The sequence below is a fragment of the Octopus bimaculoides genome, chromosome 19 (genome assembly GCF_001194135.2).
Source record: "Octopus bimaculoides isolate UCB-OBI-ISO-001 chromosome 19, ASM119413v2, whole genome shotgun sequence".
Taxonomy (NCBI): Eukaryota; Metazoa; Mollusca; class Cephalopoda; order Octopoda; family Octopodidae; genus Octopus; species Octopus bimaculoides.
This window is the reverse complement of record NC_068999.1, coordinates 54,402,766-54,416,494: the sequence shown is the minus strand read 5'-3', so window position 1 is coordinate 54,416,494 and position 13,729 is coordinate 54,402,766. Positions and strand designations below refer to the sequence as shown.

General features: G+C 37.1%; 1 protein-coding gene across 5 annotated transcripts in view; it reads right to left on the bottom strand.

Moving 5' to 3' along the window:
- Positions 1 to 3,189: 3,189 nt before the first annotated feature.
- Positions 3,190 to 13,729, bottom strand: part of LOC106875417 (transcription initiation factor TFIID subunit 6) — a 73,003-nt gene continuing 62,463 nt past the window's right edge. For all 5 annotated transcript variants that reach the window (XM_014923550.2, XM_014923548.2, XM_052974685.1 and 2 more), the window contains exons 8-12: positions 11,692 to 11,816; positions 6,919 to 7,051; positions 6,662 to 6,787; positions 5,065 to 5,232; positions 3,190 to 4,030 (exon numbers count right to left, since the gene is read on the bottom strand). In XM_014923550.2, the coding sequence (XP_014779036.1) occupies positions 3,581 to 4,030; positions 5,065 to 5,232; positions 6,662 to 6,787; positions 6,919 to 7,051; positions 11,692 to 11,816 (1,002 nt within the window). In that variant the 3' untranslated portion in view covers positions 3,190 to 3,580. The remainder of the gene's footprint in view (positions 4,031 to 5,064; positions 5,233 to 6,661; positions 6,788 to 6,918; positions 7,052 to 11,691; positions 11,817 to 13,729) is intronic.

Below are 13,729 nucleotides of genomic sequence, written 5' to 3'. Positions count from 1 at the left end.
TTTATATTACTGCGGGAAATTACTCTGAAAGAAATCTTTGCAGAAAGGTGAGGAGATTGATTACATATTCCTTTCATTATATTATCGCAGTTTTGTGAGGTTTGGCTGTTATTTCTAGCATGTGGATAGCTTGCTTGAAGGCCAAGGCCGGAGAATTGAAAATTTGAAAATGCGATTTTTGAAATTTTATTTTTCAGAATCGGATCCTCCATAACCAAAAACGTGGGATTCCATAAAAAAAAAATCAATATATATCCATTTACCCGAAAATTATGACGAAAAATCAGATCTTGTGAATTTTCCGAAAGTCCTCTCCCCACCTCCCAGGTTCGTTTGCGCAAATTTCTTTTGTCATATTCGTTTTCTCCACAGTTGTTAACACCCAGCAGGCTGTTTTTCTTTCTTTTTTTTTATTAACGGATGAAGATCTTTATATTAACCCAATAGTTTTTTTTGTGAGTGTGTATGTAATCCAGTACAACTTGTTACATAGCTGGGCTGTTGATGACTAAACTCCCACTTCCACAAGGCTTGCCTGGTGAGGAGGGTTGCTAGAAACCCAGCAGAATTAAAAGCAAGACCTGTCAAAAGGATGGATGAACCTAGTATATGTTCAACGACTATCTAGCAATAGCATAGGTCCTAAGAAATCCTGTGTTCGTGTCCAGCATGCTGGAGGACCACTGTGAGTTAGGTACACTTTAGCTTTTGTGAAAGCATGTCTCTAGAAGATCACTCTGATATAAAACCTGATATGCAGGGAATGGCATTGAACATTTAGGGGATTCTTTTGCTTGTGCTTGAGATCATGGATCTTCCACTTCCCTAAGCCTGTGAACCATATCGGCACTGGATGTCTTGCCCTGGCTTGTCTCCGGATCATGCCAGTAGGGTGGAATGGGTCTGTGAGGTACTGTGCAAGGCTTATTGGATGCTGATGATAACGATGATGATAATACACACATGATGAGCTTTCAGTTTCCGTCTACCAAATCCACTCACAAGGCTTTGGTTACACCAAGGCTATAGTAAAAGACACTTGCCCATGGTACCTAAATAATTTTAACTCATGAGGCAATATAAAAACAGCTGTTTGGTTCAGCTAAACAACATTCTATATAAGTCCTTTGGGCAAGTGTAACTAATCTGCTACAGATTACAAATACATTTCTAGAGCATTAACATTACATCACAATGAAAATTAACAATCTCGAGAATAAATCTCTCTAAAAATGTAATAAATTATTTCATTTATCCTTTTCACAGATTACTTTTATCACTTATATAGAAATAGAGTTTTGTAAATCTGAAATTGTACAAGGACTTTATAATGATTCTGAAGATGAAGGCTATATAGTCTATATTTCCATAGATCTGTTGAAAAAAAAATCATCATCATCATTTAATATCTGTTTTCCATGCTGGCATGGGTTAGATGATTTGACTGGAAATGATAAGCCAGAGAGCTGCACCATGCACCAGTCTGTTTTGACTTGGTTTCTACATTTGGATGCCCTTCCTAATGCCAACTGCTCTTTAGATTGTACTAGGTGCCTTTTACATGTCACTGGCACGAAAATTTTAGCCTAGTAGTCAATCAGAACTACTACTTGGTGACTTGATTTGCTAGATATAGCAGTAAAATCTCATGTCAAATCACACTCTACCTACTCAAAAATCAAGTCCATATCAGATATTGAATACTGAGAGATATATTACTGGTAAGGAGAAAAAAAAAGGATGGTCATGACTGGAATGTCACTGACCAAGAGTGTATTCAGAGCTGACCCATGGGTAAAAAAATCAACAAGTCAGATAGATAAGGTGATTAATTCTTAAGTTTTACAGTTCCCAGTATTCAAGAAGTGCAGGGAAGGTCAAGTTGCAGAATATCCTACCCCCAATCACCATCCTCCTCCTTGCCACCGCTACCATCATCATCATCATCATCATACCCTTCCTGTTGCCAACCACTTTGCAGAGTGTACTGTGTGCTTTTATGTGGTACCAGCAATAGTGAGGTCACCAAGTAACTTGCAAGAAAAGATCCCTTAACTGAGGTGGCAGTAACATTGAGAGCTTTATGTCCTTAATACTACTCCCTAAAATGGCAGCAGTCTTCATGCTAGCCAGGTGATTAGGGGCTAAATTATCATAGAAGGACAGGAACAGGTATCTTGCTCTAGGGGAGATTCAAGGTTACCATAGTTGGAAAAGAAAGAAAGATGGTGAAGATATGATAGGGTAATGGGTTTACCACATGGTTTCTGTCCATCTCTTCCTCTCAGTAGTTGACCCAAAGCTATGAAAGAGGACACTTGGCCATGATGCCAAGCACTGAGACCACCTGATAAGAAAGTGAAATCTGTTAGGACAAAGTATTCAGCAGTGGCCTACAGTGTGTTACTCCTATATACATAGGGATAAAGTCTCCAAAAGTTACTAAAATTCAATATTGGATCCAAGTTAAATAATGTTAAGTGGACAAGAGATAAACTTCTCTCTCTCTCTGGATATGTTACCTGTCCATTGCAAATGGTACTCACTCCTCAAAGCTGGATGAAGTGAGATTATAAAAATTTAAGTATCCTACACTGAAATAAACTCAGAAACTTATAGTGGGGTATGAATACACATTTGATATTTGAATTAGTAATCTATAATTTTATCTACCTGAGCAATGCCTTGTGATTAGAATTTTGTAGATTTTATGTCCACTTTTCTAAGCAGTATTTTGTGGCTGGTTACTCTTCCTGTCACCAGCCCTTTACCTATTTTTAAAGTATAAGATCATTTTTTTCTTATATTCATTGGGAATGTAAATATGAAAACAATTTTGTTTCAGAAACATCTAAAAAAAAAAAAAACTCATGTTAAAAAAAACAGGGCTTTGTTCAGAACATTGGTAGAATGTTAGACACAGTGTCTCCTCAGGCATTTTGAGTTAAGCAAAAAATGCTTGTTCTGATGCAGAAATCGGTAAATACAGCTAACAAGGTTACACTTAAATCAATATACACATTTGAAATAGCCTTAAGTTAAAATACCAGTGTGTATAATATTCATGATGTATATAAAAAATAGAACGGCACAAGCTGTAATATTCTATCTTAGAGAAACATCTCAAAGAAGACCAAGAGGTACCAAACTGCTTTACTAAAATATAATTAATAAACCACAACAAAGAAATAAATTTTTCAGAGTACACCTGAAAATATTTGTTGAAGACTGAAAATGGTTTTTATTTGGATTGCATAAAATTTCTCTTCTCCTACAACATGTCTTTGAAACCATTTAATTTGTCTAATTGTAGCATGAAATGATTGAATTGACTGAATGCCTCAATAGTCACTTGTTAGGTCATTAGCCATTTCTTGATAAATGCTTGATAAAAATTTCCCCAATACCTCAAAGCACCACAGTCCGTAAAAACTGGGTATTAAAATGGACATTTTTTTTCTCCACTTATCTTGAAAAGATTCTTTCAGGACTGTCCAAAGTCTGTCTTAATAGCATCAGGAACAACAGTCAATCAAAAATAATTATTTGATAACGTTTTGTGGCAGCAAGAATATAACCTTTATGGGCTGTTGGAGTCTTTCTTAATAGCGATTGATGGTGTAGCACTGAAAATACTTTTCATGCCCATATCATGAGTTGTGGTGGAAACTGGTGCTGTACTTGTGCTGTTTGTTTGCATTATGGTAGAGCAAGTTTGTGAGTTTGAATTTGCACCTGAAGGAACTGACATGACAACAATCTTTGAACTGTTGGAGCTTGTATTTGGTGCTGTGACTAATTTCACAATTGTAGGCGTAGATGTATTGCTGCTGCCACTAGTGAAACAAGACGTCTGTACACCCATTCCTGTTGGACGGGTTGGAGGAGTGACAATTACAAGTTTGTTTTGACCGGGACCTTGTGTGCGAGCCATTCCACCTGATGGGGTTACAATACGTGTGTTAGTTCCACTGGAGGTCATGTTAGTTTGTGTGGAGCTGCCAGAATGGATCAAAATTGGTTGTCTTGTCTGTGAAAAAAACAAGAAAATGAAAAACAGTAACAAGATAATTTACCATGTTGCATTCAGAAAAAATAAATTGTGACGGTCCTACTTTCTTTAAGAATACTATTAACAATATATGTGAATCAATTGCAGATGGGAATCAAATCTAGGCCATCAGTTCCCTCATTCCCACAAAAAAAAAATTACTGATTTCAAATAATGAGGATTCAGTTGTTCAGTCAATGAATTACCTGCTTATTGAATTAGCATGAAAATGCCTGAGTATCCCACAGACATGTGCACAATTAATATAATCCTTAGGTAAGGTAAGCATGACATAGTGTATGTCAAGGCTATACCTTTAAATTACAGATAAAACCCATCTGATGGGTTTCTGAGCAGTTTCTGTTTACGCAATTTCACCAGCATCAGTGTTTTTACACGGTACTAACACCAATGTTTTTTACGTAGTATTTTGGTTTTAGGATATAAATTCAGTTATGGTGTGTAGGTCTTCTTGAGTGCAGCAATGCGCCACGTATCTTGGTCCTCAAGAAAATAAAATAGAATTTGCATCTATATAATCTTTGTTTCTTCACTATGGTGTTGGATAAGCTTAAAATAACCATCTTAATTCAATTAAACATTTGTCTGCTCTCTTTTCTGAATCCTCACAGTGCTCTCTCTGAACAAAAAAAACTAATCCTATAGGGCACAATAACAGACACAGCACATATTTCCTTTACACAATCATTTGCACTTAAAATAGAAGCAATACTAAAAGGATTTGTTCAGGATTCCTAGCCATTGTTCCTTACATAAAGAATCCTAGTAGCTTTATTATCAGTTGATTAAATAATCAACTTCAGCGCTTGACTGTTATTTCATCCTTCTGGCACCTCAGTAGGATGGAAGCAAAGTTAACCATGACAGGTTTTGAATTCAGAATGTAAACACTGGAACGTCTTTCCAGAAGAATTTTTTAAAAGAAACCCTCTGTTGATAATCAACGTTTCCTCAAGTCTCCTCCCCAGCAAAACAAAATATTCAGTACTCACATTACTGCCTGTAGTCATGGTCGATGCCATGTTGGTTGCTATTGGTGTTTGTCTCTCCTGAACAACAGCTGTATGTAAAGCCTGACCAAGATATCCGTATTCTTTCATGTAATCTTCCAGAGAATCATTCCCTGTTTTTGTATTCTTCAGGACAGGTGGCACAACTTTCTGGAAAAAAGAAAAAAAAATCTTAACCCAATATATTTTCTTTAAATGTTTGCCCCACAGTGACTCTTGTCACTTTGCATCATCGTTGTTGATGACGGTGGCAGCAGCAAGTACGAGTACTGCTACGTTGGCAGCAACAATTATTCTTACTAGCTGGACCCAGGAAAAATTCATGGGAAACAGTGTACTGGTGCCATGAGAAATGTTTGTATATTATAACCGTCTGTCTTGCATTCTGCTGAGATTGACTTTACTTCTCGTCCTTTCGGGGTTGATAAATTAAGTATCAGTTGTGTACTGGGGTCGATCTAATCAAGTGGCCCCCTCCCCACAAAAAATTCAGGCCTAGAAAAGTATATTGTGACAGTTACAGAATATAGAAAGCAATGTAACACCAATGACTATATAATCCAACCAAAGTATCTCAGTTGCGCAAACGTAAACGGAATTACTATTTAACCTTAAAATACATCGTACATATTCAAAGAACCTTAATGTACAAATTGAAATACAAAAGAATGAAATAATAAATGGATTTATGAATGAAAGTTTGCTAATTGCGTTTATTTCCACCACGTGACACTTATTGCAAACATGTTTTAACTAACCTAAACTATACACACACACAAATACGATGATATATGTCTTGAGCTGTAACTGTAATTCAAAGGGACCAGCCTTGTCATATCCTGTATGAGGCTGAATCTCTCTAAGAAATATGTTAATGTTATGCATGTCTGTGGAGTACTCAGCCATTTGTGAGTTACTTTTATCGTCGTGTGATAATGAAAAGTGAAACTGACATCCAATATTTGCTGTATGCATGTATCGATGTATCTACTTCTCTTGAGATGTGATAAACATTTAAAGACGCAAAACGAATGCCGTCACCACTCACCGTCTCTTTCACTCTCTCTCTTTCTCTCACCTTTTCTCTCTCTCACACTCTTACGTCCTCTCTGAAACATTTAGAAACACAAAATGAATGTGATTGAGAGGTGTCAGTTGTCTTAGCCATGCGGTGTGAGTCTATACTAATGGACTGACTGAAATTAAGAAAGGGCAGTTTTCAAATGTTGTAGCTGAAAAAATATCAGCTAACTTTATTTCCATATAGAACAAAGACATTAAATGATGATGGTAGTCTTCCTATTGTTAACCACTCATTTGTGAAACAGTTGTAAAATATTGTCTTTCAGGGCAACTGACACAATGATATTATCTATCTTCCTCTGGAGCATAATGTAAATTGTTGCACCAATGGTTTGAATTCACAACTAAGTCTGGTATTCCACCACTTTAACTAAATTTACAGTCATCTTATCCTTATCATGTTTTATGGATAAACAAAAAGAAATGAAAAATTTAGCATTAAAAAAAAATTCTTGTACTTTATGAAAACCAAAACAGAACTGAAAAAAAAAATTACCAACAAAATCTTTTTCACGTGATCAACAGCAAGCTTGTCCAAACTATTCACAACAGGGCTGTCAATAACTGCTTTTAACCGGTCACCAAGAACCTTCAAATGGGGTACAATGAAAGCTTTCACAACCTGTAATGCAGAGGGAAGTGTTTTCCTTATTTAGATGTCAACTGAGCAAAGAAGATGGGGAGGAAATTTAGCAAGAACATAAAAACATAAATACGAAAATAAGAGAGTAGCTTAGAAAAGTCTGATATTACCTCTTGTCCTTGCTCTCCAAGACCAACAAGTGCACCATATTGGGTAGATAAAGGAACCTTTTCTGTTTGGAGAGCTTTACTAAAAAGCTTTGTCACTCTTGTCTGAAGGTTGTTTCGGCAAGTATTAAAAGTTCTAGAGGTAGTTAAAATAACATTAAAATAACATTATCCAATAAATGAAATATAACTGAAAAATCTGTTAGTCTTCAAACTGTTAATCCTAGAAAGAGGGTAAAAAAAATAATAATAATTAAAATAAACAAAAATTATCATTATTCTTATTATTAACAGGGAAGAAGATGGTGAGCTGGCAGAATTGTTAGCACATCAGGCAAAACGTTTAGTGGCACTTCATCTGTCTTTACATTCTGAGTTCAAATTCCACCAAGGTTGACTTTGCCTTTCATCCTTTCAAGGTCAATAAATTGAGTACCAGTGAAACACTAGGGTTGATGTAATCAACCAGTCCCCTACCCCCAAATTTCAGGCCTTGTGCCATTAGTAGAAAGGATTATTAATAGAGAAGTTGAAGGTGGTGAGCTGGTAGAATCATTAGCATGCCAGACTAAATGCTTACCATTATTTCTTCCAGCTTTATGCTTTAAGTTCAAATGCTACCAAGGTTGATTTAGCCTTTCATCCTTTTGGAATCGATAAAATAAGCAACAGTTGAGCACTAGAGTTGATGTAATCAAATAGCCCCTCCCAGCAAAAGTTTCAGGCCTTGTGGCTTGCAGAAAGAATTATTAATGTGAGAGTGTTGTAATTGTCAGAATAAATATAACAGTGGAACATGTTCTTTGTGGTTGATTAACTTTGCATTTTCTTGCTCTGAAGTCAATCAAATAAATATCAGTAATATAATGACTTCTCTATGTGTGTGTGTTTGGTGAGGGCACACCTCTGGAAATAGCATCTATGACTTGTCAGTGGGCATGACATGGGAGAAGGTTGCTAGATACAGTACTGAGCAGACATATGATCATAGGTACTCCATTCATGACAATCCAGTCTTTCTTAGGGCTAAGTAGGATTACATTATCTATGGACCCACATAAGGAAATGGAACTTGGTACCATATCACCAACAAGATTCAATAACCATTTTTTTCTTTTACTCTTACTTCTCTTAGTTCAGTAATCTCTTTCTTATCTCTCAACTCCCCTCTCACCTCACTCTTGCCCACTTCTCTTCATTCTATTCTTCTTTCTTCCTACATCTCTCACCCAGTTTTTTTCTCCTACTATTTCCAGTCCACATCTGATGTTCCTGTTGTTTAGTGTTCCTTAATGTTTGCAGCAAGTTTTTCTAACTTAGAGGATGTAAAACTCTGCTGTCTCTCTTTAACTTTTCTCGGAAAAAGTTAAAATAAACACCAGTTGAGCACCGAGGCTGATGCAATCAACTATTCTCTCTTTTCTAAAAAATTTCAGGCCTTGTGCCTATGGCAGAAAGGATTATTAGTCTAAAGAACATGGAGCCAGTGTCCATAGCTTTTGTACATCATCCTTGACTGAAGGATAGGGGGAGCATGATGATACCAAGTCCTTGATGTTTAAGCTGAACTGTTAACCCTTTAGCATTTAAACAAGCCATATCTGGCCCAAATATCCTGCCTGTTTTATGTTTAAACTTGCCAGATTCAGCCATTCACACCTACCCTACAATGTCATTCTAAAAATAAACAATCACATCACTGAAATATCAAAGCTACAAGATAATGTGTGATTAATCCAAAATAATGTAAATCAATAAGTATTACATTTGATAGATGAATCTGAATGCTAAAGGGTTAAAGTTGGTGTTTGATAATGGTCAGAACGTCTGTAGAGAAAAAGAGAGAATTCAATTTTTGTTTACTTTTTATCTCTCAGTCAGATAGAAAGGGAAGTGCTTATGATCCTTTATAAGAAACTATGAGACAAGTGGGAAGGAGACAGGGTGGAAGGTATCTTCAAATCAGAGATACGGCCTGAGTGCTTGAAACAGAGATGCCACTAAACCACTACAAGGTCCAGTCCTTGTGTTGTGGTGTGGTAGCTTGTGTATATCTCAATAACTCTGAAAGCTATATCACTGGAGTGCAAGTTCCTGGTAGGGTCTCTCGTGCTTGATGGGTCAAAGGTTAGAGGCGAGACTAATATGGACCACCTCTTCTCAGAGGTAAAAAAGGGTTTGCATAGGATCAACATCCCTACCTAGAAAAAAGGGTAGTCACACAAGCATTGATAGCAATTCAAAATCAACAAAATCTGGGAGAGGAAGGCCTTCCTTCAGGGACAGTCTAGAGTCAAGAACAATGATGAAAAGTTGTCGATGGCCTATGCTCCACAGGGAGTAAAGAGCTTAAGCAAGTAGGCTGTATCTGATGATGTTGCCCCCATGATGCTATCAAAGAGTTAAGGGCTGAAGACAAAGGCAAGATTGGTCAATAGGATAGTTAATAATGCAATATGTGTTTAGTAGGGTTAACACTGATCAATGTTCTGCAGAGTCAATAATTCTATGAATAATTAGTAGTATTAATTATGCAATTAATATAAAATACTTCAGTACTTAAAACATTTAAAAATTAATACAGTGTCAAAAACAGAACACAATATTGATTTCATTGACCCAATTCTCATGGAAAGTATTTGAAAGAAGCAGCAGGTGATCCTTTCCCATACAACACAAAACAGTCCTGCACGCTGATACCAGATCATAATGCTATCAGTTCACAAATCAGGTGAAACTAAAATGACAACATCAAAAGGATTAAATCATCTTTCTATTCAGGCATTATAAAGATCATTATTTAACCCAAGGAGATGTGTGTGAGTGTGAGACAATGTTTCAACCTGAAAACATTTTTCTTCTAATCTCTCTCTCTCTCTCACACGCACACAAATAGTATGGATGTTGGGTAGAATGTATAATCCAAGCAGGAAGCTTTCTTAAGATGCTACTGTCCCAATCAGCTGAAAATCTACAAATGACCTGTACAGTATATATCATTATCACTTGGCTTGATGTCATTGCCTCCGTAAGGGTCAATGCTCGAAAGGTGCTTTTTATGTGCCACTGGTACGGGTGCCTGTAATGTGACACCAACGATCACAACTTGGCTTGAAGGGTCTTCTCAAGCATGAAAGATGTTGTTTGCATGCCACTGGCACAGATCTCAGTTATGTGATACCGACAATGGCCACAACTGTGACTTCACTTGACTTGACAGGACTTTTCAGGCATGGCATATTGCCAAAGGTCTCAGTCACTAGTTATTGCCTCCATAATATATATATATATTTATGAATGTATGCATATATATATATGTATGTATAGGTACAAAGGGTTACTGCAAAGTTCCTGGCTTTGGGTAAAAGAAAATACTGGAGGATCAGTTAATTATGATTTTATTCAACATATTCCCCTCCCCTCAGATTCACACCCTTATCACACCAATTTTCCTATTTTGCTAAGCCTTGTAAAAGAACTTGGAAGGTTGGGCCTCCAACTGGACCTTTTGTGATACCCTTAAAGCCAGAAACTTTTCAGCACCCCATCATATATATAGGATGAATAGGTAGAACACCAGGCAAAATATCTTGTGATATTTGTTGACATCCCTTTTTGATAGGATGTGAACTCAGTTCACATTCAATCCAGATCCAGTCTGTCTTTTGGAGGTTGATAAAATAAATAAGGGTCAATATAAAACAAATACTAAAGTAGAAGTAATTGAGTATATGCAAGAAGGACATTCACCAGCAATGGCCACAGTCTAACGAAAGGAAAATGAAAGAACAGATCATACAGAGAAGATAAAAGAATAGAGAATGAACTCAAAAGTTGTCAAGTAACTAGTTGCTGCGATTCTCTTCGTGCAGTATCAAAGTGGAGTTAGTGTGAAATACTCTACTCTTTACATTCTGTAAAGAGGCTGGCGTTAGGAAGGGCCTTTAAGTGCTAAGACATCAGCTTAAGCATCAAAGATTTGGTCTCTACAAAAGCTACAGACACTGGCTCCATTTTCTTTAGACTAATAATCCTTTCTACTATAGGCACAAGGATTGAAGATTTTTAGAGAAGAGGGAATAGAAACCGTGTCAAAACAGATGACTACCAGCATCGAAAAGAGATGTTAAATGACGATAATGATGATGAACAGGAGAATAAATCATACAGGAGTACAATGATATTTTTCTTTTCTCAATCATATTTTTGAGGTAAAAAGGGCTTAGACCAGTGGTTCTCAACTGGGGTCCATATGGCCCTTGGGGGCCCGTATAGGATTTTCTTGTCAAAATTTATCTACAGGAGTGACTGTGTGGTAAGATGCTTGCAGGTTTAGTCCCACTGTATGACACCCTGGGCAAGTGTCTTCTGCTATAGTTTCAGGCCAACCAAAGTCTTGAGAGTGGATTTGGTAGATGGAAACTCAAAAGAAGCCTGGCATATATATATATATGTGTGTGTGTGTGTCCTAACACTGCTTGACAACTGGTGTTGGTTAGTTTACATCATGTGTAACTTAGTGGTTTTGCAAAAGGGACTGACAGAATAAGTAAATGGCTTAAAAATATAAAGTACTGGGGTCGATTCATTCAACTAAAATACATCAAGGCTGTGCCCCAGCATGGCCGTAGTTGAATGACTGAAACAAGTAATAAGAGAAACAATAAAAGCAAGTAGTGAGGTAAATTTGTTGGATTAAATCCTCCAAGGCAATGCCCCCAGCATGGCTGCAGTCCAATGACTGAAACAAGTAAAAGAGAAGAGATAAAAGATTACCGGCAGATGTTGTTCATAAGTCTTGCAGCAAAGTCTCGCAAAGCCCAGTGGTTGTCTAAATCGGGCTTCATACACAACTGTTTACTGACAATACAGGTCGTTACAGCAGGGACAATTTCATGGAGCTGGAGATGAGGAAAAACAAAAGAAGAAAGGTTTTCTATTACTAAATTGAAATCTGAAGAGGGATCAATATTAATTACTTTAAGCAAATTCCTCATCATAAATATAAAAGCGTGAAGGGGTGCTGAAAAGCTCCTGGCTTTTGGAGAAAGAAAATACAGAAGGATCAGTTAATTATGATTTTACTCAACATATTCCCCTCTCAAATTCACACACCTATTGCAACAGTTCTTCAGTTATACTAAGCCCTGTAAAAGAACTCAGAAGATTGGGCTTCTGACCAGGTCTTTTGTGATATCTTTAAAGCCAGGAACTTTTCAGCACCCAACTTGTATATCATACATCAGCGTTTATTTGTTTTTTTTTACATCCATTTTCCCATTTGTTGGATGCTTTTTCTGAGGAATAGCTTTACAGTCAGATGCTATCCCTGTCAGCAACTCTTTTGACCACTTCTTATACACACAGGGATATGGTGTACACATTCTGAAACTGAGATACACTCACAGTAAATGATAAAAGTATTAGGAAAAAGAAAATTATAAAACTACAGCAAAGTCTCTATCTACTAAAAATTCAATTTTGATGTGTGGCACTTAACTGCAGCGAGTTGTGTTCTTGAGCAAAACATTTCAGTTCATGTTGCCCCAGTCCCCCTTTTCAATCAGAGAAAATGTTGGCCTGCTCACGTTGCCAGCAGGGCAGTGTCATCCAAAGGCTAAAACATTGCAAATCACATTGTGACCAGCAATGTGTAACAACATCTGATAATCCGGTCAGTCATGTGATCACATGGTATATAATTGCAGCATGGAAAACACAAGTTAGTCATTCAAAAACAGACAAAGTCCATTAGCTTCACTTAAATATTCATTGTTTGTAAAATAGTTGTCAAAATTGTTGCCATTCAAAATGTGCTACAGTACACATTTGTCAGTATTCAGGTCACAGTTTTGAGCAAGGGAAATTTTGACACCATTTACAAACAAATGCTTAAGTGAAGTTAATGGTCTTCGTGAGTTTCTGAATGGCTGACTCATGTCTCCTATGCTGCAATTGTTTTACTTTCAGCACATAATCTCAGAAAAAAAAAAAAACTTGCAATGCATCTATATCTCCATGACATATACACACATAAAAAATAAAAAAATAAATTACACTGATATCTCATTTTAACAGATGTTCTTTTATTTGTTTTAGTCATCTGACTACATCCATGCTGGAGCACTACCTTTAGTCGAATAAATCGATCCCTGGACTTATTCTTTGTAAGCTTAGTACTTATTCTATCGGTCTCTTTTGCTCAACTGCTAAGTTACAGGGATGTAAACACACCATCAAGCAAGCTTCTTACCACATGGCCATGCCGGTGCCTATATTCTTTTATATGTTTGTCATTTGACTCTGGCCATGCTGGAGCACCACCTTAAAAAATTAGAAATCTTTACTACCTCTGACGGGACTTGAACCTGCAATCCCCAGCTTAGGAGGCCAGTGCCTTATCGACTGGGCCACAGAGGCTAGCAAAATTACATAAAAATATCTTGAAATAGTAAAGAGTAAATTTATTCAATAAATTCACTATTAGCTTCAACCACAGCCTTCAAATGACTTCAGTATCTTTTGCAACTCTTCTAGAAGAGTCTCCTTATTTAAGTTGGTGAATGCTGCCATTATCCTTGACTTCAGTTCATCTTTGGTGTTACAAGGAGTTCTGTTGGTCTCTCACTCAACTGCACCCCATGCATAATAATCAAAGAGGTTGCAGTCTGGGGAGTTCGGTGGCCAGATGTTAGGGGTGACATGGTTGCAGAAATTGCCTGAGAGCCATGACTGGGTTCTCCTGCTTGTGTGGCATGGTGCAGAGTGCTGTTGCCAGACATAGGGTCTTCCAGCAGCCACCCTCTTGACCCAG